The following is a 26,434-nucleotide window of genomic DNA, read 5'->3' as shown; positions in this document are numbered from 1 at the left end:
AGCATCTTTCGTTAATCTCATGCTTCAATACTTGTCTGGAGTTCCAGGAATCCCAGCCGTGACCTCGGGGGTCAAAGGAGCCAAACTTTGATGCGTTAAAAACCTCGACTTCTTCCCCACATGTGGACGACACGACTGATTTCTTGTTGGCGGCGGCGACCCCTCTACGCTCTCACCTCCTCTCCAACCAGCCGAGCGAAGCCACATGCCTGCAATTATACGCGGGTCTAGTCCGGCCCGGTCAGCCGGGGCAGGAGCGGCCCTCGTCCGTGTCATCTCCTCAGCTTTGATATGTTAATGCCCGGAGAAGGCAGGAATGGAGAGTAAACAAGAGCTTTGATTTTTCTCTCGCTCGCACACATGATAAAGATTAACTCACTCGTGCAGGCATTAGCGACGTCCAAAATTTGTGGAGTTTCAGGAGAAGCGGGAAGTAGCTCATATGCATAATGTACACATGCATTCCGATCACTTATCTAGTGCACGGAGCCCAGGGCAGCGCGTTAGCACGATCTGGCAACACTTTCTCAGCAAGTGTATAATGAGGAAGGACTTTGTTGACGATGCACATTTGTCGTCAGAAACATAGAGGCTACCTGGTGGAGCTGAAGGTCTTGATTCGTCATCTGGATCTGAACCTATCTAACACCAGAGTCAAGTACTGGACAATACTACACATATATACCTGTTACTACACTATCACAACACCAGAGTCAAGTACTGGACAATACTACACATATATACTTGTTACTACACTATCACAACACCAGAGTCAAGTACTGGACAATACTACACATATATACCTGTTACTACACTATCACAACACCAGAGTCAAGTACTGGACAATACTACACATATATACTTGTTACTACACTATCACAATACCAGAGTCAAGTACTGGACAATACTACACATATATACTTGTTACTACACTATCACAACACCAGAGTCAAGTACTGGACAATACTACACATATATACTTGTTACTACACTATCACAACACCAGAGTCAAGTACTGGACAATACTACACATGTATACTTGTTACTTCACTATCACAACACCAGAGTCAAGTACTGGACAATACTACACATATATACTTGTTACTACACTATCACAACACCATAGTCAAGTACTGGACAATAATACACATATATACTTGTTACTACACTATCACAACACCAGAGTCAAGTACTGGACAATACTACACATATATACTTGTTACTTCACTATCACAACACCAGAGTCAAGTACTGGACAATACTACACATATATACTTGTTACTACACTATCACAACACCATAGTCAAGTACTGGACAATAATACACATATATACTTGTTACTACACTATCACAACACCAGAGTCAAGTACTGGACAATACTACACATATATACTTGTTACTACACTATTACAACACCAGAGTCAAGTACTGGACAATACTACACATATATACTTGTTACAACACTATCACAACACCAGAGTCAAGTACTGGACAATACTAAACATATATACTTGTTACTACACTATCACAACACCAGAGTCAAGTACTGGACAATACTACACATATATACTTGTTACTACACTATCACAATACCAGAGTCAAGTACTGGACAATACTACACATATATACTTGTTACTACACTATCACAACACCAGAGTCAAGTACTGGACAATACTACACATGTATACTTGTTACTACACTATCACAACACCAGAGTCAAGTACTGGACAATACTACACATATATACTTGTTACAACACTATCACAACACCAGAGTCAAGTACTGGACAATACTACACATATATACTTGTTACTACACTATCACAACACCAGAGTCAAATACTGGACAATACTACACATATATACTTGTTACTACACTATCACAACACCAGAGTCAAGTACTGGACAATACTACACATGTATACTTGTTACTACACTATCACAACACCAGAGTCAAGTACTGGACAATACTACACATATATACTTGTTACAACACTATCACAACACCAGAGTCAAGTACTGGACAATACTACACATATATACTTGTTACTACACTATCACAACACCAGAGTCAAATACTGGACAATACTACACATATATACTTGTTACTACATTATCACAACACCAGAGTCAAGTACTGGACAATACTACACATATATATCATTGTTACTACACTATCACAACACCAGAGTCAAGTACTGGACAATACTACACATATATATCCTTGTTACTACAGTATCACTATATATCATTATATATTCTATCTTGATTCTTCTTCTATGTTATTGCCAGATGTTGGACAAGTCCACTCCTAGTGGCAAATCAGGTTAAAGTCCTGAGGTATTGTTTAAACTCTTGTTTGTTTGAAACATAAACCTGCAGCCATTCTGCCTTTTTTCTGGGTCAGTTGAAGACCCCCTTCCTGGAGGAGGTCCTCTGAACTCAAACATAGTTTATATAAAAAATAAAACGTCCTCAACTCTTGTCAACAGAAATTCTACCTCTACTTCTTTACTTTTTATTTACTTTCTACGTCTATTTTCCTTCCCAGTCGCTGCAGAGCTGCTGATCTTCTTTTCCGTCGACCTCAAGCATAAACCAGCAGATGTTTGAGAGAAAGACGAGGTAAACAAGCTGACTGGAGGTGTTGGAGCATGAACTGGCTTGTATTAAATATCAAACTAATATTTTCACTCGTCAGATGTTTACACGGCGGGTAAAAGGAGCCAGGAAGTGTTTACTCAGCAGAACTGAAGCGCCCGTGAGGACATGCGAGCTCAGACAGGAGACGGTTGGCAGGGACCGTCTGGGACGTCTGACTTGGATCAAATGTTTTGTGACCAGAGCGAGAGAAGGACCCTCTGGAGCCGAGTGGAGCCTTTGCAGATTGATCAGAATCGGGGGTCGGTATGGATCCAGAGGGGCCAGTCTGCACGGACGCCACAGTCAGGACCGCCAGGCGGCCAGAGTGCTGACAGAGACGCTGGCGGCAGCAGAAGTGAAGCATTGATAACACATCAATTGGAAGAGGGCTCGACCTCCATGGCTCCCCCCGCTGTATATAAACAACCCTGCAGTTGTATAAAACATCCACCGGCACGAGAAAACATCCAGGAATGAAGTGGAGAAGTTAAAGTTTGTGTTGAGTTACATCTGGCAACACTGAAGTCAGAGTCCTAATCCATTTCTTCCTCCTTCACTCTCTGTTATGTTTACCTATGATTTATGATGTAACACACAGGCCAGAGGGTGTGTGTGTGTGTGTGTGCGTGTGTGCGTGTCTGTGACTCTGTGTGTGTGTGTTGTGTGTGTGTACATGTGTTGTGTGCATGCGTGTGTGTGTTGTGTATGTGTGTGTATGTGCGTGTGTGTGTGTTGTATGTGTGTGTGTGCGTGTGTTGTGTGCATGGTGTGTGTGTTGTGTATGCGTGTGTGTGTGTGTGTGTGTGTTGTGTGCATGCGTGTGTGTGTGTTGTGTGCATGCGTGCGTGTGTTGTGTATGTGTGTGTATGTGCGTATGTGTGTGTTGTATGTGTGTGTGTGCGTGTGTTGTGTGCATGGTGTGTGTGTGTGTTGTGTATGCGTGTGTGTGTGTGTGTGTGTTGTGTATGTGTGTGTGTTGTGTGTTGTTTGCATGCGTGTGTTTGTTGTGTGTGTGTGTGTTGTGTGCATGCATGTGTGTGTTGTGTGTGTGTGTTGTGTGCATGCGTGTGTGTTGTGTGCATGCGTGTGTTGTGTGTGCGTCTGTGTGTGTTGTGTGTGCGTCTGTGTGTGTTGTGTGTGCGTGCGTGTGTGTTGTGTGCATGCGTGTGTTGTGTGTGCGTCTGTGTGTGTTGTGTGTGCGTCTGTGTGTTGTGTGTGCGTGCGTGTGTGTTGTGTGTGCAATTGTGTGTGTTGTGTGTGCGTGTCTGTGTGTGTTGTGTGTGCGTGTCTGTGTGTGTTGTGTGTGCGTCTGTGTGTGTTGTGTGTGCGTCTGTGTGTGTTGTGTGTGCCTGTGTGTGTGTGTTGTGCGTGCGTGCGTGTGTGTGTCTCACTCAGGTGATGGTGTGGAAGAAGACAAAGACGGTCAGGAATGAAACGAACCTGCTTGGCTTTGGCTTTCTTCTCAAAGGTGTCCGACAGAGGTTTCTTCTTTGGCTGCAGCGTTGCTTTGGCAAACAGGTCTTCGAACTCTTTGGTGCTAATGTCTGGCTCTGAGAGTGATCCCCACAGTGTGTTGTTGCTGCAGGAGAGACGCATGTTAACATATGTTCAAGTAGGCGTGGAAGAATTTATAAATACACTTAATAATACAATACTTTTTCACAATACTGACTTTCAAATCTTGTTTTATGGTATATATTTCAATAGTGTGAGGTAACAAGAGTGTGAATTTTTGTGTTGCAATTGCAATCATTACTTCCTCCGAAGCTAAGGTAAGGTAAGGTAAGGTAAGGTAAGGTAAAACATTATTGATCCCTCAGGAGGTCTCCTTCGGGAAATTGTTTTTTTCCAATAGCCAGCAATTTTTCATAAACAATAAAAAAAATAAAAAAATAAATAAAATAAGAAGAAGAACATAAAGAGAACAAGATGACACAATCTAAGTCTAAAGATAAAGATAAAGAACAAAGGTCAAAGAAAAACAACAAAGACAAAGATACAAAGACTAACATAGAACATCCAGATACTCTCACTCCACTCCTGCCCCCGAACTCACAATTGTACAATTTAATAGCCCGAGGAATGAATGAGTCCCTGAGTCTATTAGTGTTGCACCTGGTAGGAGCATTCGTGCTTCATCTGCTTCTCTGCTCACTGATGACAGTGTTCAGAGGATGACTGTCATCATCATGATGGACAGTAGTTTGTTCAGTGATCTCCTCTCAGCAACTGTCACCAGTGAGTCCAGCTCCATTCCAACCACAGAGCCAGCCCTCCTGATCAACCTGTTGACCTGTTGACCTCCTCTTGGACACATTTCCACCCCAACACACCACAGCATAGAACACTGGCCACCACAGACTGGTAGAACATGCAGAGGAGCTTCTTGCAGATGTTAAATGATCGAAGCCTCCTCAGAAAGTACTTCTACTCTGAACCTTCTTATATACATGGTGTGTGTTGCAGGACCAGTTTACTGTCCAGACACACACCGAGGTACTTATAGTTGTCCACTATCTCCACCTCGTTGCCTCTGATGGACACTGGACGTGGCTTTGTCCTGGACCTCCCGAAGTCCAAGACCAGCTCCTTGGTCTTTGAGGTGTTCAGCTGCAAGTGGTTCCTCTCACTCCAGTCCACAAAGTCACGTATCAGACTCCTATACTCGTCTTCGCTGTTGTCCCTGATGCATCCAACAATGGCAGTGTCGTCAGCATACTTCTGGACGAGACTCAGCTCTGAGTTGTAGCAGAAGTCTGAAGTGTAGATGGTGAAGAGGAGAGGGGCCAGTACTGTCCCCTGAGGTGCTCCTGTACTGCACACCACAGTGTCAGACTTGATATCCTTCAGCCTGACATACTGTGGTCGATCAGTAAGATAATCCGTGATCCAGCAGATCAGACCAGGGTCCACATGCATCTTAGTCAGTTTGTCCTGCAGCATTGTGGGTTGGATAGTGTTGAAGGCACTAGAAAAGTCCAGGAACAGGATTCTCACTGAACCGCTTCCTTTATCCAAGTGGGAGTAGGTCCGGTGCAGGAGGTGAAGGATGGCATCTTCCACACCAACTGCTGGCTGGTAGGCAAACTGCAGGGGGTCTTGCGCGTGCTGGACTTGTGGCCTGAGATGTTTGAGGCCCAGCCGCTCCAGTGTCTTCATCAGCTGCGAAGTCAGTGCCACCGGTCTGTAATCGTTCAGCACACTCGATCGGATCTTTTTATGGACTGGAACGATACAGGAAGTCTTCCACAGAGTTGGTACTTTCCCCAGCTGTAGACTGAGGTTGAAGACATGCTGGAGCGGCTAAGCTAGTTCAGCAGGTCTTTAGCAGTCGAGCAGACACCTTATCAGGACCAGCAGCCTTCCCTGGACGAATCCTCCGAAGTACATCCTGTACCTGGAGTGAGGTGAAGCTGGGAAGTGGTTATGTGGAGCTGAGGGGGGCACAAGAAGGTGGGGCAGGTCCTGAGGCGGACAGCAGTGAGGGTGAGGTGACCTGCTCAAACCTGTTGAAAAATTTGTTCAGACCATTTGCCTCCTCCACCGTGTCCACTGCAGTCAGAGAGGCCTTGGTCTTGTGTCCAGTGATGGTTTTAACACCATCCCAGACTCTCTTATTTCTTCTCGGCTCAGCTTCTCCTCCAACCTCCTCCTGTAGGTGTCCTTTGCCTCCTTCAAGCATCGCTTCACCTCCTGCTGAGCTGACCTCATGGCGTCCCTGTGCCTGCTCCTGAATGCCACTTTCTTCCTGTTAAGGACATCCTTGACCTCCTTTGTTACCCACGGTTTATTATTAGGGTAACAGCGGACAGTCTTAGTAGGGGCGACAACGTCCAAGCAGAAATTTAAATAGTCCGTTAGACAGTGTGTCTGTCCCTCGATGTCCTCACCATGAGACTTCAGCAGCACATCCCAGTCTGTTGTTTCAAAGCAGTCTCTGATGGCATCACATAGCTAAAGGAAGAATTAGAACCTGCCGATGACTGAGGACGAGAGGATACAGTGAGTCCAGCAGCTTTTAAAGCTGATGTTTGGACATATTTTGGTTTGAAAACAAATGAAAGCAGTTACAACTTCGTCAAGAGTCATGTGGTCTGTAAATACTACAACACCAGAGTCAAGTACTGGACAATACTATACATATATACTTGTTACAACACTATCACAACACCAGAGTCAAGTACTGGACAATACTACACATATATACTTGTTACTACACTATTACAACACCAGAGTCAAGTACTGGACAATACTACACATATATACTTGTTACTACACTATCACAACACCAGAGTCAAGTACTGGACAATACTACACATATATACTTGTTACTACACTATTACAACACCAGAGTCAAGTACTGGACAATACTACACATATATACTTGTTACAACACTATCACAACACCAGAGTCAAGTACTGGACAATACTACACATATATACTTGTTACTACACTATTACAACACCAGAGTCAAGTACTGGACAATACTACACATATATACTTGAAAAATACCAAAAAATATGTTTCCTAGAATTCCAGGGTATTACAGGTTACAAAAGGATCTGTTCAAATGGAGTCTGAACAATAAAACGAACCAAAAGAGTAGAGAAGAAGAAGCAGAAGAAAGCAACAACAAAAATACTCTCAGCTTCACTACCTTCTTTGTCTCCACAACAGCAACAGTTGCTTCATCACACAGTGAATCTGTTGTAGTTGTTAAATGTATCGGGACAGTCCGTTTCTACTAATGACTCTTTCTCTGGACAGCTGCTTACTGTTGACTCAGAGGTTCTGGAAAATATGATTAAAACATATTTTCATCAAAGACAACTTAATAGCTGGTGAATCATGAGCTGATCTTTCACCCACACAGCTCTGCTGACGTGACGACAGCTGGCGAAGGTTCAAATCATCTGAAAACTGAGCCGCGGTTGAACGTGAAGTCGAGGGTTTTCGTCAAAAGTAAAACATGAGGCAAAGAGAGAGAGAGAGAGAGAGAGAGAGAGAGAGAAGAAACCACATCTCCACTAATCCAGCCATGGAAATACAAGGCCGTAATGTCGGGAGCCTGGCACGAGCGACAACCACAGCCACAGTAAATGAGCTGGATAATCAACTCACGGTGACAAAGTATCTCACAAGCTCTGATCAGAGAATCACTGCAGCGACACGACACAGTATCTTACTGCGAATAAAACGGCCAATAAACATATCGATAGTAAGTTCATCTATTGTTTTACTGACCAGTATTTCTCTGGAGCACCACCAGAGAAGAAGAACGAGTTTCAAGACGTCGTATTGGTGGAACTATTTGTATCTTTGGTTTAAACTTAAGGCCTACAAATAAAAAAATAAGTCTCATTTTGAACTGCGTGAACATAAAACCCATGATTGCACACATGTATGTTTTTGACAAGTGGGAGGAAACCAGAGTTTCTATCTGCATTATTGACCACACACTCTGCAAACAATGTACAATTGAGAAACGATGCACATACTTGTTGTCCTGGACCTGTATCCTGGTCCAGTACAGGGGCTTCATCGGACACGCCGGCTCGATGGCGGCCTTACGTGGGGCCATCTCCACCTTCTGTGCGAACCCCCCCATTGGAGGAGGTGGGGGTCCACCTCCTGGTGGAGGAGGAGGCGGAGGAGGACCGGAACCAGGTCGTCCAGGAAGTGGAGGTGGAGGTGGTGGACCGCCACCTGGCAGTGGGGGTGGAGGAGGTGGGGGCGGCGGTCCCCCCATACTGCCTGGCAAAGGTGGAGGAGGTGGTGGTCCTGAGAGTCCAGGTGGAAGAGGGGGAGGAGGTGGTGGTCCTGAGAGTCCAGGTGGAAGAGGGGGAGGAGGAGGTGGTCCTGAGAGTCCAGGTGGAAGAGGTGGAGGAGGTGGTGGAGGTGGTGGAGGTGGCATTCCTTGGAGACCTGGAGGTAAAGGAGGTGGCGGAGGAGGACCTGGGACCTTTTCAGTTTTACCCCCCAGATTGAGCTCTATGGTGTTCAGGTTGAGTTTTTGGGGGGGATTCTGGTTGGGGCTTTGAGATCCACCATCACCAGCAGGACTCTTGATGAAGGTTTCTCTGTCCGTCTGGATACCGACGGTGCGACACGTTTTGGTGGTGGCGTCATCAGACGTGGACACGCCGATGTCTCGGACCCCGGCGCACACCCGGCCCGGGCTGATGCCGCAGTCCCTCTGCAGTTTGGTGATGATGGCCTCCAGGTTGGACACGGCGCCGGCGTGCTCGCCTCGAACTTGGAAGATCTGGAGTTCGAAATCCGACTGTAGGAAACAGTAAAGTCGTCAACGTCTGAGCTTTCATATCTTTAAAAAAAATGTACGTGTTGATGTCACGGAACAGAAAACTATTTTGGGTCAGAGTGACACGTTTCAACAGACTCAGCTAAGAAAGTGTGTTTTCATGGTATCTTGTGGCCAGACTGTGGTCCATGTTTTCCGACGTCAGCAACATTACGGGCTTCAAACTGACAAACCGGCTCTGAGTCGGTATTTCAGCTAAATTGGTCTATAAAGCAAGTTATGGCTGGAAAAAAATATGATGTCGATGGATTCTGTTGACTCCCAGACTAATCCCAGAATCAAATCTTTGGATAATCTGATGTAATTTTCCAACAGAGATTCCGTTAAGACGTGTAGCTTCGTGGCCTTTGTCATCTTCTGTGAAATGATCTTAAAGTGGGATCTCTCTTGTCTCGGAGGTTTTGGTTGCCTCAGGATAATATTTCTTCTTTCCACAGACAACGTGATTCTGTTGGCTTATGATCCGTCTGCCCTCAGACCTGAGAGTGTTTGGGTGGACGGCGGAGAGAGAGACTGAAATCAGGTTATGAATTTGGTTGCTGGTCCGAGTTCTTTATTTGGCTCTACATGGTACGTGTGAAAAAAAGGAATGTTGGAAATTTGGGTTCAGAAAAAAAGAGAGAAACAATCTTTCAATCTTTGAGGTGTGAGGACAAAAAGAAAAAGCATAAAATATTATCAGCGTCGTAGCTTCACTCAAGCAGATATGTGAGTATTACTTGTTCTTCTGCCTCCATCTAGTGGTCAGTGAAGGTACATGGATTGACTGTATCATGAGGAGATTCGCAAAGAATATAATGACAAAATACACATGTTTTGTCTCCAGCTGTTCGTGACTCTTTAGGAAATTGAATTGTATGCACACAGAGTAAAAAGAATAAATACAATATATACAAAGTCAGTGAAAACCAGGGACAAATGTGAAGATAAAGGCAGGTGACAGGGAAGGAAATATATTTACTCACGTGCATTTTGTCCAGGTTTTCTTTGCATTCCCTCTTCAGGGCCAAGATGGCGGCCTGGTGCTCTGAGAAAAATATTGATCATTGAATTGATAAACATGAAACCACTTGATGTTTTTCCTTTTCAAAGGAGGTGGTGAGCAGACACAAGCCACAAATATGTACGTTTGGAAACACAAAAACAACAGTGACCCTGAGCTGGATCATGTTTGAGGCGAGTGGATGATTCAAGGAGTCTCTGTTGTTGATTCTTCAGAGCGATTACAACACGTACAGCCATGGCCTAACAACACAGAGATGCACGACAGAGAAGCAGGTGTGTGTTTGTACCTGAGAGTCTAGAGCACATGTAGGAAATAATTACAGCAAAGGACGCCTCTCAGTAATCAAAGTCATCAGTCCAGTTAAAGGAATGTCGAAGACACGGCCTAAGAAAAGGTCACAGTCTAGACTTGTGTCAGACACCATTGACGAGTCTTAAATACTTCTTGTGAGTTTCTTGGTGATATGACAAGAATACTTGATTTTCATTTACAGATAATGAGAATTTGAACCTGTGGCACCTTCTTGTTGTCCATGATACAAAAACCGTATCTCACAGCATCAGTACAGAACCAGATGTACTGCAGTCTAGTGGTGATAAAATCTACAGGGATCAGAACAGCAGTGTTTTTAAAACCCGGCCATCCAGTCCAGAATGACACGGAGGCATAAAATATTTTTTAAATCACTTTCCTGCTGAATTAAAGTAGATATTTGCTCTTTGGGCTTCAGTGAGCAGCTGAGGGACAAGTATGTTGTCTGTCACACCCAACAACAAGTAAGACAACAACATGACACAGCGTCCCTTTGCCAAAGAACCAGGGAGAGGTGTGACCGTCAACGCCTGACTCGACTCCGCACTCGGGTGAGGTCGACCATGTTGTCTCACCTGCCTCCGTGTACTTCTGCCCAACTTTTTCACCGTCATCTTTGGGTTTTGGTGGCGGCCACACCGCCTGCAGTCGCCTCGGGGTCCGGTCCTCGCTGTCCGTGGGCGACGTGACCTCGGTCTGTGGGACGAGAAGAAACACAACTTTCATACAAAGACCAGTGCAGGACAAGAATATTCCCTGGATGTTACATACGTCCGCCACATTGACCTCTGCACTTTTGACCTCCTTGTTTGGCGATGAAGAAGTTCTCTCAAATATGGCCCTTAAATTCTCCTTATCACTCTTGATCTTGCGTTTGACCGCCTCTAGATCAACATCCTCTACCTTCTCCTTTTTAGTGGTTCTGGGCCCAAATAGGCCTTTGAATGTTTCATAGGCCAACTCGGTGGTTTTCTGAGGTCCCGCTGAAGATTCTGCACTTTTCTCTACTTTTTTCTCATTTTCTTTGAGATCTTCATCTGACTTTTTGACCTCCTTGGAGACTTTAGGTGCGGTGACTTTTTCCCGTGTCATGAGATGACTGAGCTGACCCATGACTGTGCTCCTCGTGTCAGAGGCAGCTTTGGTGTCGGAGAGTTTCCTGGTGTGAGGGAGGGTCTTCTGCTCCGGGAGTTGTTTGGCTTTGTTCACACTTTTCTTGAGGTTGAGCAGCGCCAGCTCTGTGTCCTTCTCGCTCTGCTTGATCTCGGACAGGGTCTCTCTTTCTCCCGGGGCGGCGCCTTTCTTCAACACCCGCAGACCACTGAAGAGCGCCGGCACCTGGAAGGACGGCGGCGAAGACCTGCTGGGGTTCTTGGGCGGGACAGTTTTCTCGGGGGTCTTGAGGGGTGAGTCTTGTGCGGGTTCCTCTGAGCGCAGCAGAGCAGCATTATTGGTGGGTGGTTTTGGCTCGGAGACTGTTTTAGTTCCTTCTTCTCTTTGCTCGACACTCAGTTTAGATGTTGCGTGTGACTGAGGTAAAGTCTGCTCTGATGTAGATTCAGGACTTCCGATGGTCACAGGATCAGGTGAGGAACAATCGATGCCGACGTATTCATCGCTCTCATCCGTCTTCTGGTCCTCTTGTACATCCTCCACCCTGGTCTGATCCTTCTCTGTGATGGAATTGACTCTGGACTCAAGTCTGATCTTACTGTTCCGTCTGTTGGATTTGATTAGAGTCTCCACCAGTATCTTACTGTCTCCAAGTGTGTGATTTTTATAGACCGGCGCTTCACGTTTTCCTCCTTCACTCTGTTCTCCAGACTTGTTTTCATCCGTTTCCTCTTCGGTTTCCGTGTCACTGTGTGTGTCCACCCTGGCGACGAGAACCAGGTCTGGATCTGTCGGACCTTCAGCTTGGGATGGATCCAAACCGCCCTGGATCTCATCTTCTTCCTGTTTAGACTCTTTTTTACCTCCTAAGTCTTGGAAAGATGTCAACACGGGAGAGTGAGCTTCTGAAGAGGCAGGACGCTCTCGGTTGAAGAGACTGCTGAAGACGGAGTAGAGGGATGACGGGGTCTGAGCTCCTTGTCCGTTCATGTTCGTCCTTTCAAATGTAAGGGGTCAGAAAGGTCCTTAATTCCGCGTGTCGTTTCACTGGCAGGAAACAAAAAAGCCTTTGTTGCAAAACCCTCAACACATTTTCTCACCTGTGCTCACGACTGACATGTTTCCTGAACCGACCTCTGCGGTCTATGAGAGGAGGTGCTCAGTCCAGTGAGTGGGAAAATGTTTCCCATGCGCCAGAGTCTCGCTGTTCAATGGCTGGAAACATATCTATAATCTCCCCGGCTGGACAGAGAGCAGAGTCCACCTGCTCATTTCAAGTCTTTTTCTGAACGTAAAAATCCAGTCCTTCAAGTAATAGTTTTTAGCGTTTCCTCCTCTGTCTTCTTACTTTACAGGAAACCCCAGTGAGCTTTTGTGTGGGAAAACATTCCTGCAGGTTGAAAGAGTCAAATGTGTCACACAGGTCTGCCCAGTCTGGCCACGCCTCCTTCAGGTCCTCCCTTCAGGGGGCTGGATCACAACACCGGCTAGGTGTCTTGTTACCTCTCAAGATGGCCGCTCAGGTAAACAGACAGGAGGAGGTCAGGTGAAGTGGAGGTCTACAATGATGCAGCGATGACCAGAACACTATCATGAGCTGTGTATAAATAATAATAAGATGTTTGCCTCAGAAACCATTGATTTATAACTATTAAAAAACCTCTTAAACTCTCATAAAACACCTCAAAATGTGCAATATAAAGGAGAGCGTCAGGGGAGATTATTTGTCAATGCAGAGATGCTGACTAATTCATAATAATAATAAATATGAATATTAATATGAATGTTATTGATCTGATCATTACATATGTCAAGGTGCTTGTTTCTGTTTCTTATCAAAATACACATTAATACATGTCATCCGTCACAAACTGTAGAAGAAGCTGCTCAGTTTCCACTGTGTTGTGCGAGTGAGTTCCGTAACTCTACTGCCACTGGCTGCCCCGTTCAACTTGTTGACTTTTAATGACAGTTGTGTCAATACTTCAACTTCTAAACCATTAAACCGATCAAATGAAAACTTTTTTTACAACATTTTACAGATATTTCAAAAAAGCTACAAACAAAGTCGTTCATTTGAATAATATGGATGCTCTGCATTTTGTAAGAAGTATTTAAAACAATAATAGAAATAAAGTACAATATAAAGTGGTTTAAAAATTGGACCAAACTTTTCTTCTTACTATTAGAACAATGGCGTCTGTAAAGATCCGTGTCATTGTGGTTCAATAAGTTGTTCATAATGTGGAGGTAAACACTTGATCGACAATAACAAACAACAATAAAATGAAAGAGTGATTCAGAGTCTTCGTCTTCTTCTCATTCAACTGAACAAATGCATTAGGACGTGGACTGTTATGTAAGAACTGTGGTATTTAAAGCACACTTGGATGAACACACTTCATAAATCCCTGGAGTCCACAGACTCGATTTATTCGACCGAAAGAACAATTATGTCTCTTTAAAAAAAAAAACACTTCTGAGCGTCAACAGCTGCTTCTTGTATGAAACTAATATCTGGGAGCAAACTAGAAGGTAAACAAAAGATGGGTGTCACTCTATTGTGCTCTTAAAATAGACACCACACACACCCAACCCCATCGGAGGAACAGGGAGAATTAAACTGTTGCTCAACAGTGGCAACTTTAAAACCTTATTATCGGGATTACTGCTTGTGTTGCTGCAGCTACACACACAACACACACTTGACCGCGCTGATGTGGCTTCATGGTTGTTGTGTTTGTGACGTTTAAGTGTGCAACTGTGGATACACACTGGAGGTCGGGTTCGTATGAAAATGTATTAAATTAAATACAACTCACAGCATTAAACTTCGACTTCAAGGTGATGAGCTCAAACATCCACAGACATAACACGACCACACTGAAGTGTGACCATGAACAGTTGAAGTTTCTGGGAATCGTGCCGTGCGTTTGTGTCATTTGACACCAATCCTTAATGAATCAAACATGGATATATAAAGAATCTGTGCTCGAAGTAAATGTCCATGCGCAATAACTTTGGACACATTTGAACCTTGCAGAACATTCCTCAAGAATCCTGCTGACCAAACGGGATTACGGTACTATGCTAAGAGGTATTGTGTCCACTTTTAATGTTTCACAATTTCTCTTGATTAGTTTTACTCTTTAAATCCTGTTTGCCTCGTTTGTTTGATAGTTGATAGATGCGGTTGTAGGACCTCGTTCTTGGAGGTTTGTGATTGACGTTTTTTTTTTCTGTTAGCAGTTGAGTTACTCCTTTCTTTGGGGACTTTTTTGTTGACTTTATTCGGATTTACATGGTTAACGTGGGATTCCGAAGGACGAGTCGCCATCGTATAGACGTTTTTTTGATCTGTTACTTTTTGTTGTTGAGCACTGCCTTGTTATCGTCATTATGGACATTTGTGTCTCCCTTTTTATTTAAAGTAAATCAATAAAATATCTATTTAAATATTTTGGAAATAAATGAACCACGACTTTTGATGGTCATTTCCAAAGGAGAAGTTATGTCTTGAGTCGTGAACTACAGCAGACCATACCAATGACCTCAGCCAGGTCTGGCAGACGTGACGGTCCAAAGATTAAAACTGTAATCCACTTCAAGGAATTTGAGATCAGGTGGTTTGAAGCTCGAGCAGAGAGAGAACGCTTTGTTTCGCTCGACCGATCAGAAGAAACCTTCTCACCATGCACTCCAGCTTGGGACAGTAGGGAGTGTCGCCGATGATGTCGTCCTCCGGGGGGGTGATGCGCAGGAAGTCAAGGTGCTCGGGGCGAGGACCGCACTGGAGGGTCTCCGGTGGGTCGTCACTGTCCAGCATCCAGATGTCGTCCTGGCGCATCAGGGAGTCTTCTAGACAGCACAGGGAGTCACCATGTCATTTCTCATGTTTGAATGTTTCATGTGCATTTATAATTAAAATCAGGTCAAACATGTACGTATATAATGTATATGAATATTATACAGTGGAGCTTATATGCATTAATAAGCTTCGGCGTTTTAGACTTTTCCTAGAGCAAGTCACGTGTCTTCATCTCTCCTTCTTTGATGATTCTCATTACTACGATGTTGTCCTTCTCTCTGTCTCTCTTCTCCACATCTGTCCTGCCTAACTTTGTCTTTAAACTTCTTCCTCTGATGCTCATTTTATCAGAAACTTTTGGACTAAATCTTTACTCGAATCGTCCAAAACAAATACATTGTCTTGATATTAAAAGTTCAAAGCTCTTCTTACGAAGTGAGATCTTTAAAAGTTGAAGCAGAAGAACAGATCTGTGATGTTGTGTGACAGCTGAACAAAACAGCGACGAGGCCTGAGAGGGATCTGGTGAAGACATCAGAGTCTTTGAGTGTCAAGACAGCTCTTGTTCGCCCGCAGGCTTCACCTCAGTCGAGCACTTTTAGCTGCATCCACACCCGTCACGTTCCTCAGACAATCATATCTGATATTGAACTAAACCATTTGTTCACCTTAAACACTTGTAACTAGTTTGATACCAGAGCACACGTGTCAACAGAACTCAGGATAAAGAAAGACTGCCCTCTTGTGACCAGTGAACTACTGAAATAAAAATGACTGAATCATTTGCTGCAGTGAACACGGGAAGCGCTCCTTTAAGTGCTCCAGCAGACTTGTCATTGCGAGTTACATCTCAAATAAATGCTATGTACAGGCCTGCAGCAAGTGCTGACATCAGCACTTTTACCTCTACATGATAATTCAGCCATTGTTTGGCAGCGGGAGATGTTTTCTAATGATCATTTTCAGACTTCTTTCATTTAACGTCTTTGTTTGTATGTAAGCAAGTAAGTAAATTATATTTGTAGAGCACTTTTCCAGACCAGGGTCACAAATCGCTTAAACAATCAAAAAAATACTCAATAAAATATATAATTTAAAAGTCAAGATAACATTGAGAACAACACAGGACTTCTAGAAATCAAGTAATAGCCTGCACGAATAAAAATGTCTTGAGATGTTTCTTGAAGGAGTCAGTAGATCATCAAACACAGAGATGTTTCTTGAAGGAGTCAGTAGATCATCAAACACACATGTTTCTTGAAGGAGTCAGTAGATCATCAAACACAGATGTTTCTTGAAGGAGTCAGTAGATCATCAAACACAGATGTTTCTTGAAGGAGTCAGTAGATCATCAAACACAGATGTTTCTTGAAGGAGTCAGTAGATCATCAAACACAGATGTTTCTTGAAGGAGTCAATAGATCATCAAACACAGAGATGGTTCTTGAAGGAGTCAGTAGATCATCAAACACAGATGTTTCTTGAAGGAGTCAGTAGATCATCAAACACAGATGTTTCTTGAAGGAGTCAGTAGATCATCAAACACAGATGTTTCTTGAAGGAGTCAGTAGATCATCAAAAACAGATGTTTCTTGAAGGAGTCAGTAGATCATCAAACACAGATGTTTCTTGAAGGAGTCAGTAGATCATCAAACACAGATGTTTCTTGAAGGAGTCAGTAGATCATCAAACACAGATGTTTCTTGAAGGAGTCAGTAGATCATCAAACACAGATGTTTCTTGAAGGAGTCAGTAGATCATCAAACACAGATGTTTCTTGAAGGAGTCAGTAGATCATCAAACACACATGTTTCTTGAAGGAGTCAGTAGATCATCAAACACAGATGTTTCTTGAAGGAGTCAGTAGATCATCAAACACAGAGATGGTTCCAAAGCTTAGGAGCAACAGTCTGGAAGGATTTCTCTCCTCTGGTCCTGAAGTTCAGGAACCATCAGTAGATTCTGATCCACAGACCTCAGAGCCCGAGCTGGGGTGTAAGTCTGGATCAGATCACTGATGGAAGGTCTGACCATGAATAGATCTGAAAGTAAGAACCAGAATTTTGAAATGATCCTGAAAGAAACTGGCAGCCAGTGAAGAGATTTAAGGAACAGAGAAATGTGAGTTCTTCTACTAGAGCGGCTCAGAAATTCTGGCTGAGGGTTCTGTATTAACTACAAACGTTTCCACTTATATTTAAACTTCTGTGGTTCAAACCGCAATAATGCTTGATGCACCTTAGTCCCTTTAGATGACATGGAATCTTGGAAGACTTGTTGTCCGTCTAATTGATTCTGAGGAGGACTGGGACCAGGGTCCAGGGTGTCCCCCGCCTAACCCCCCAAGATGCTTTGATACAAGGCTTGTTATGAGGCAAAGGTTTACAAAAACGAAGCATTTCCTTAAGGACAAGTATCCATTTGACTGACAACCATGTTTCTGATATAAGGGTCTGTTTGTGTTTTTACTGTCATGATATTTAAACTGTACCTCTCATGATGAATCCGCACCTCACGTACAGACGCTCCAGTCTCTGAGAAATAAAACTCAACATGTCGTGGATTCCACTGGAGGGATGAAGAACTGAGGAGATTCTAAAGTGACGAAGCATTTTTCATGCTTTTTTTTGTTTAATGATCTGTCGGAATATCATTATAAAGCAAATCAAGAACAAAGGAAAACACAAACATTACAGTCATTTTTTTTTTTTTTTTTTATCGCCATGGCAACTAATAAGTAAATCCCAAATTTAAATCCACTCAAAACTTTTGTTTTATATGTTCAGTAGTTTCACAATAATACGCCTGGTGACACTTCTGTTGCATCGTGGGCGACCAAAGTTTACTGTATCCGTTGAAAAACCATGTTTTGTCAGAGTAACAAAAACATGTCACTACTAGTTGATGTAGTTTGTCATATACTGCTTCTAAAAATGACACATCGTTGTCGAGAGAGACTCAAACGAACACTTTAACACATCAAAACACTTTATTCGAGTTCATTCATGCAATGGTTCAGTTTTATAAAGCAGCATTATTTGTGTTATTATCATGGACTTCACAGGTCATGTGACCATCCTGTATATTTCATAAATATCTAAAGATCAACATGATTCTGTATCTCATATTACTGATATATAATTCTATTTATAAAACGAGGGATCAGCTTTCACACTTTGACATGATCAGTGAGTGAGAAACACACACGGCGTCAGCAGGATTCATCGCTGACGTCCTACAGGCGAGTAAACCTCTGATGTAATGACCAGATGCTGCACACAATACACACACATGTGAAATAACGGCAACTCTAGGGGAAGCGTTAGATAATCGAACAACAGCATCATGAGTCTGGGTCTAAATTGACGGATCCAGTTATTACAGTTTAATCTCACAGCATGAACCTCCAGAGTGTGTGACCCCCTAATACGGTCTGGATCAACCCAAAACATGTCAACTCAGACAACACACTCAAGAGTACACACATTTGTAATCAGTGTGAGGAGGTCAACACTTAATATCTGAGGCTATATTTACGCGGCCCTCGTAATGTCAAAGTATGATCATGTATAAATGGTTTTAATGCATTAAAAAAATAATATTTTGTATTTATTATTCATTTACATTTTCACATAACACTTCCTTCCTTTTTGTGTGTAATTTATTGCGTATATATTAATCGTTAAAAACATTTTTTTTAAGTTAATTGAATAAATTATTTGAAAAAAAAAATCTATACAAGAATAAAATTGCAATTTATTTAGCTTAATAAATGTCACGGCCTAATGACGCATGTCCTTCCTTTCTAAGGGATTTTTTCATCTTTCTTTTTGCTTGACGGCCCCTAACAACATTCACAGAATTTAATGTGGCCCTTAAAGAACAGTCGACTCCAACCGATTTTAAAGCTGATGTTTGGACATATTTTGTTTGATTCAAAACAAATGAAAGGAGCCACGAAAAGAGAGTCAAGTACCCGACAATACGACACATATTGTATATCCTACAGTTTCACAATATATTACAACATATCGTTGGTCCTGTATCTTGATACATATAGTTTTACCCGATTCTTCACAATATACATTTCAAATTCTAATAGACTCTTCTGGTTCCATCCCAGTGATGTAAAACTCCCAAAAGTAAACATGTATTTAAGAGTGTCATCGAGGATTATCGTATCCAGGCCAGTGACAATGAAATATATATATCTCCTCATCTTTTGAATAAGTGGGCCATGTGTCATGCTGAGAGCATCTGGCGGCGGCTTTTATCACTTTCAAACAGAAAGGATGTTGCATTGTGCATGAACCAGTGAGAAGCATCCATGTGGAAGGTGGTTTGTAAACCAGCGAGTTAGCAAGAGAATATGTAAGAAAGTAATACTGCACTCTGAAGGACGTGGTCTTACACAGTCATGGTTTCTGAGTTTGAGATCATTTCGCTTTTTCAATCTCACTTAGTAGTGTGTTGTGGCTAGAATGTGTTGATAAGATACGTATCATACAATACAATGATATGATATATAGTGATATATACAGTATATAGTGACACACTAGTAACAAGGATATATGTGAGTAGTATTGTCCAGTACTTGACTCTGGTGATGTGATAGTGTAGTAACAAGAATATATGTGAGTAGTATTGTCCAGTACTTGACTCTGGTGTTGTGATAGTGTAGTAACAAGTATATATGTGTAGTATTGTCCAGTACTTGACTCTGGTGTTGTGATAGTGTAGTAACAAGTATACATGTGTAGTATTGTCCAGCACTTGACTCTGGTGATGTGATAGTGTAGTAACAAGTATATATGTGTAGTATTGTCCAGTACTTGACTCTGGTGATGTGATAGTGTAGTAACAAGTTTATATGTGTAGTATTGTCCAGTACTTGACTCTGGTGTTGTGATAGTGTAGTAACAAGTATATATGTGTAGTATTGTCCAGTACTTGACTCTGGTGTTGTGATAGTGTAGTAACAAGAATATATGTGTAGTATTGTCCAGTACTTGACTCTGGTGATGTGATAGTGTAGTAACAAGAATATATGTTTAGTATTGTCCAGTACTTGACTCTGGTGATGTGATAGTGTAGTAACAAGAATATATGTGTAGTATTGTCCAGTACTTGACTCTGGTGATGTGATAGTGTAGTAACAAGAATATATGTGTAGTATTGTCCAGTACTTGACTCTGGTGATGTGATAGTGTAGTAACAAGGATATATGTGTAGTATTGTCCAGTACTTGACTCTGGTGATGTGATAGTGTAGTAACAAGAATATATGTGTAGTATTGTCCAGTACTTGACTCTGGTGATGTGATAGTGTAGTAATAAGTATATATGTGTAGTATTGTCCAGTACTTGACTCTGGTGTTGTGATAGTGTAGTAACAAGAATATATGTGTAGTATTGTCCAGTACTTGACTCTGGTGTTGTGATAGTGTAGTAACAAGTCTATATGTGTAGTATTGTCCAGTACTTGACTCTGGTGTTGTGATAGTGTAGTAACAAGTCTATATGTGTAGTATTGTCCAGTACTTGACTCTGGTGTTGCGATAGTGTAGTAACAAGGTTATATGTGTAGTATTGTCCAGTACTTGGCTCTGGTGTTGTGATAGTGTAGTAACAAGTATATATGTGTAGTATTGTCCAGTACTTGACTCTGGTGTTGTGATAGTGTAGTAACAAGTCTATATGTGTAGTATTGTCCAGTACTTGACTCTGGTGATGTGATAGTGTAGTAACAAGGATATATGTGTAGTATTGTCCAGTACTTGACTCTGGTGATGTGATAGTGTAGTAACAAGAATATATGTGTAGTATTGTCCAGTACTTGACTCTGGTGATGTGATAGTGTAGTAACAAGGATATATGTGAGTAGTATTGTCCAGTACTTGACTCTGGTGTTGTGATAGTGTAGTAACAAGGATATATGTGAGTAGTATTGTCCAGTACTTGACTCTGGTGTTGTGATAGTGTAGTAACAAGGATATATGTGAGTAGTATTGTCCAGTACTTGACTCTGGTGTTGTGATAGTGTAGTAACACATATATATGTGTATTTTTATACTGCTATACTGCTTATACTTAAAGTAAAATAATACAATCTGAATTAGAACTTTATCTTAAACGCAGGCTTATCCAGAATAGAAAACAGGTTGTGGGCTCGAACAGACTGGATATTAATGTCAGAAGTTCTCATCATACCAACAGAGCCAGACATTGTTGTCATTGTTTTGAATAACCTGATTAGGCAACGTGCCTGTACGTCTCCTCATAAATAAGAGACCAGTGAAGAACACTGTGCCGCTGTCTATGGAAATAAAGATGTCACAGTGAATCTGGGGATTAAGACACATTTTTGTCCTCAAGCTCAGTGACACTGTTTGTCTAGATGATGGTCGTCCAGCCTTGGACTGAAATGATCATTTACCCACAAAACTTCGACCTGAGGAAAGAAAACCATAAATAAAAATTGATTCATCAACAAAAGCTTTTGCGGTTTTTTCCCCACAGTTGCTAATTAGTGCCGAGCTTCAGTGAGACAACAGAGATTAAAGAGTGTTGTTATAGACGATCACAGATGAGACGATCGCACACGTACAAATGGATCCTTTGAAGAGCTTTTAACGCTGTTTGAACGTAAAATACATTAGATTAACAGGGAGAGGAACTGAACTGTTGAGAGAGCTGTATTTATACCATATTAACACTACTTGAAATAATGATTTCTTCTGTGAATTTTAATTGTTCCTTTATAATTCTTGTAATTCATTTTCCCTGGAAAGTATTTTGAAATCAAACATAGCTGTTAGCTTGGCTAGTTAGCAGGTTAGCTTAGCGTGTGATGCGAGCTCTGAACCATTGAATCTCCATTAACAACAATATAATTCCTTTGAGTGTTCGTTCTCCATCCTGGTGCAATGTGGGTCAAAACATTAGGAAAAACACTTTTTTACTCCCTAGATTTTAGTTTGAAATCCTGTTTTTTAAACCTGGTGATGTCATTTCCTGAGGATGTGAGTTCTAGGGGGTCAACAGACCCCTCAAGGTTTAAGTCGGTGATGCTTCATTTAACACGTGGTCACTCGCTCAGAGGCGAACATGGTCTTTTGTTCGAGGGTAATTTTCACAGGGAGTTAAGTTTTCATCAAACTGTTCCTGGCCTTGGCTTCCTAGTTTTCAACTCTGTTGGGAAGCTTTTAATTTGTGGTTACAGGACCAGTTTTATGCCAAGAAAAAAGATTAACCAAACCGGATTTCCACAAAAAGAACTTTAAGAAGTTCCCACAAGAACGAAACAAGACGTATCAACGAAGTGTCAGGATGAACTGACCTGTCGTCGTTGACGTGTTGGATGAATTCCACCTGGAGTTGCTCGGCCTTCTGCTCAGGTTTAACTCCAGACGCGTCAACGTCCGTTTGTTGCCGTTTCTGTCCATGACCTCGGAGAATATTTTGGATTCGTCGGTGTTGCTGGAGCTGTCCTGGTCGCTGTCTTTGTCTGAGATCAGCAGGATTCTGTGGTTGAGCTGAGGGCTGGCGTGCTTGGACGACAGCGGGGTCAGGACCGGGGACATGCTCTGAAGACAGTTTGAGGACGGGAACGATGTGTTGAAGACGGAGGCCAGAGATGGTGAAGACGGGCTCTTTTTCTGGGGTCTTCCGGAGGGGCTGGGTTCACTTGTGTGGGACAGAGGTAACCAGAGTCCGTTGGTGTTCTTGAAGTGTCTCTTGTCTCCATGAAAGCCATTCTGGTGATCTCTACTCTGTCTCCTGACACTCTGCGTTCTCACATCCGCATCCTGGACTCTGGCTACCACCCGCACCCCCGCATCCCTCGGGTTGATTTGATTAAACGGCTGCTGAGTCGACGTGTTCGCCTGATTCTCGACTACGGAGTCTGAGCTTTTTATTGGACGAAGATTACTGCCGCTTTCTCTCCTGGAAGAACCTTGGAACAGACTACAAGAAGATGACTCAAATCCAAGTTCACCATCGATGTCAGAGAAGTTGTTGCAGAAATCCATGTCAGGTTCAAAAGTGCGGTTGTCGTCCATGAAGTTCCATTCTTCACGGCCGATCTGGATCTCGTCCATGGGAAGAACGGCCTTCAAGGATTTATCCCCGTTATGTTCTAAAGTTAAACTCGATTTCTTTTTCCTTGGACTCTGAGGGAGCTCTTCTCTACCGTCAAGCTTCTGGGTACCTGACTTCTTCCTGCTGCTTACTGCTCTCTGTGTCTCCACAGTCGAGCTGTTGTCCTGCTTTCCCTCAGAGCTGTCAGTCAACCCTTGCATTTTCCCATCTTGGTTTCCCATCTTGACTTTGTAGGCACAATCCTGGCACAGCGATAAGATGTCAGCCAGCAGCTGATGGTTCTCCGCCGCCAGCCAGCACAGCTCTGCCACGACTTCCCTGCTCGCCTGTCCGGAGTCCAGGAGTTTGCTCGAGGAGATGGAAGACTGGTCCCTTTGTCCGGACACGGCATGATCCTCTTTTCCCAAGTCATGGTCATCGCTGGCCGGTTCTGAATGAGGGGCGCGGCTCTTGTACTTAAAGCTCCGGACCGGCCTCTTGGGGAAGTACGGACTGATGGAGGTTAACTCCTTAATGGGTTCATAGAGAAGTAGAACTGTGTGTCTTCCCTCCATGACGAGTGTAATGGTGTTTACAGAACGACGGTGAAGTCAGTCCAACAGTCCAGGAGGACGGACTTCCTGGGTTCTCATCGCATGGATGGTCCCGGTGCTGTCACAAACACAAGAGCAGTTCTTTGAGTATAACTTCGATGACATAACGTTTTATGACTTCAAATACTTGTTCTTACGTCCCTTTTAAATGTGTCATTTTGGTCTATATTGGTTATAATCTGAGTGTGTGTTTGTGCGTGCGTGTGTGTGAACATGGACCACAGAAAAGAAAATGTAACCTTTTTAATATCTTTTTTTTTGTGTGTATACTGGGAACAACAAACAAGTTTAAAATAAATGTTTTTTCTGAACTAGTTCTCATTTCAGAGTCAATACAACAGGGGCGTTACAGACGAACAGTATGGAGGTATTCAGATATTTTGGGGGTGTTTATGGACGAAGAAAAGTGACCCCCAGTCAGAACCGTCATATGAACATACATTTCTACTTGAAACTCCAAAAAGACAGATTACTCAGAAAATTCTCAGAACCATTAGTCGACGTGAGGGTGAGAAGAAAATGAGTGAAATATGAGTTTTGGTAGAACATAACTATAAATGAACAGTTTGTGTTATTTAGATGCTGTTCATGGAAATAAAGGTTAATAAAGGCTCATAATCAGTGAGTTGATAGATTTCAGCAATTTAAACCAAATGATGTTGGACATCAAAAAACCGAGAGACATTAGGTTCAGAACTTTTAAGAAAAGGTTGATCAAAGAAGAAGACCTGATGTAGAGATGTGTGTATTTGTATTCATAAGAATCCCTTTTATGTGATACATTTATCTGTGAGTCAGCCAGACAGCTTTTAAATTGTTAGATTCGCAAACACTCATTTTTGTCCCACCAGCCGAGTTTACATAAATGTTTAGAGACTTCAAACGCTAATTTCAAGTAAGAATACAATACCATAGTACCTTATGTTTCCATTAGTGTATATTTAAACAACATGTGTTTGTTCAATTCATTTTCAATGATACCAACCTTTAAAAATGGGGTAAATATTGAGTTATGACAATTTGAAAGATGCATTTAACAAAAAGTTAAAACCTAAAATATTAAACCTATATTGACTTAGTGTTAAGAATTGAACATGTATTACCATTTTAATAATCAATAACTTTCTTTCTTAATATGTATCACATTACTTCAATTACTTTGTACTGTTTGTACAAATTTTCCAGGTCTGGAAAAGCGCTATATAAATAAAAATTACTTACTTACAAATGATACTTATATCAGTGGACATTTCTTAACAAGACTAATACTGTCATATATATCAACTCATTTTTTAAATGTTACACAAATACCTTCATGATGTTTCTTGCTCTGTTGTTAGCATAAATGCTAATTACCAAGTATAGGTTGAAGTATTTGTTGTATTTGCAACACAGAAGTTAGTTCAAATAAAAACTAAATAAATGGAATAAATAGTAGAAACAGTATTTTGGTTTTCGACAGACCTAAAGCCACAGAACAATAAATAAATAATAAGTAGTTGTTAGCATGAAACATGACCGCGGCAGTAAGTTGGCGCTCAATGTGGTCACGTGACCACTACCGCAATATCACATGAATATTAGAAGTATTTATCCATGTCATACTAATACTATTTATAATGTTTTTATACAACTGCTTGTACATACATGTTGTGATGACACGAGCTCAAACTGTCCCAAACATTCTTATGACGATTTAAACATCTGACAATTGTTTACATCATAATCCTGTCAATCACCGGCCATGACAACAACAAGAGGTGATAATATTATAATAATATCATAATATCACGAATGTTTGCTTCGTTTTTAAACACATTAAACACAAACTTGCGGCGGATGTTCAGAGTCAATATATTCTGCATCATTTCTACGTCATATTTGATGACAACTTACGCGTTTTCCGGCCCAGATCAAGGCTGTAGGTGATGCTAGAAGCTTGAGTTCAGGATTAAATAAAGATAGTTTTAATAAAAAGCATCACAGATTCTTACCTGATCCACTGGATCCGCAGATCTTTCTCCACATCTCTGTCCTGCAGCTTCACCGCGGCCACGGGGCGGGGCTTGTTGACTGACGGGAGCGTTCACCAGTGACGACGTCTGTCGAGGCGCCGTCCGGCGTTGTGATTGGCCGAGAGACGAAAGAGCCCGCCTCCTGCTCCAGCCTGAGACGGGGCAGCTTTGCAGGTACTAGACCACGTGACGCTGAAGTGATGCGGGAGGAGATGTACTCGAGTACATGTACACGAGTTATCTCCTCGAGTCATCTCCTCGAGTCATGTACACGAGTCATCTCCTCGAGTACATGTACACGAGTCATCTCCTCAAGTCATGTACACGAGTCATGTACTCGAGTCATCTCCTCGAGTCATGTACACGAGTCATGTACTCGAGTCATGTACTCGAGTCATCTCCTCGAGTCATGTACACGAGTCATGTACTCGAGTCATGTACTCGAGTCATCTCCTCGAGTCATGTACACGAGTCATGTACTCGAGTCATGTACACGAGTCATGTACTCGAGTCATGTACT

General features: G+C 42.4%; 1 protein-coding gene across 5 annotated transcripts in view; it reads right to left on the bottom strand.

The window, feature by feature from the left end:
* Positions 1-25,868, bottom strand: part of LOC148060069 (formin) — a 66,442-nt gene extending 40,574 nt beyond the window's left edge. For 2 of the 5 annotated variants that reach the window (XM_087779380.1, XM_087779382.1), the window contains exons 1-7: positions 25,796-25,868; positions 22,543-23,957; positions 15,088-15,254; positions 10,859-10,979; positions 9,931-9,992; positions 8,142-8,926; positions 4,083-4,221 (exon numbers count right to left, since the gene is read on the bottom strand). In XM_087779380.1, coding sequence (XP_087635506.1) covers positions 4,083-4,221; positions 8,142-8,926; positions 9,931-9,992; positions 10,859-10,979; positions 15,088-15,254; positions 22,543-23,860 — 2,592 coding nt within the window. In that variant the 5' untranslated portion in view covers positions 23,861-23,957; positions 25,796-25,868. Of the gene's footprint in view, positions 1-4,082; positions 4,222-8,141; positions 8,927-9,930; positions 9,993-10,858; positions 10,980-11,054; positions 12,761-15,087; positions 15,255-22,542; positions 23,958-25,795 lie in introns of those variants that run through there. The other 3 variants (XM_087779381.1, XM_087779383.1, XM_087779384.1) reach the window with 3 other exon arrangements.
* Positions 25,869-26,434: the final 566 nt, after the last annotated feature.

This window comes from Callionymus lyra, chromosome 18, assembly GCF_982586985.1.
Source record: "Callionymus lyra chromosome 18, fCalLyr1.hap1.1, whole genome shotgun sequence".
In the NCBI taxonomy this organism is placed as follows: Eukaryota; Metazoa; Chordata; class Actinopteri; order Syngnathiformes; family Callionymidae; genus Callionymus; species Callionymus lyra.
The sequence above is the reverse complement of the archived record's forward strand: the minus strand, read 5'-3'. Positions and strand labels throughout refer to the sequence as shown.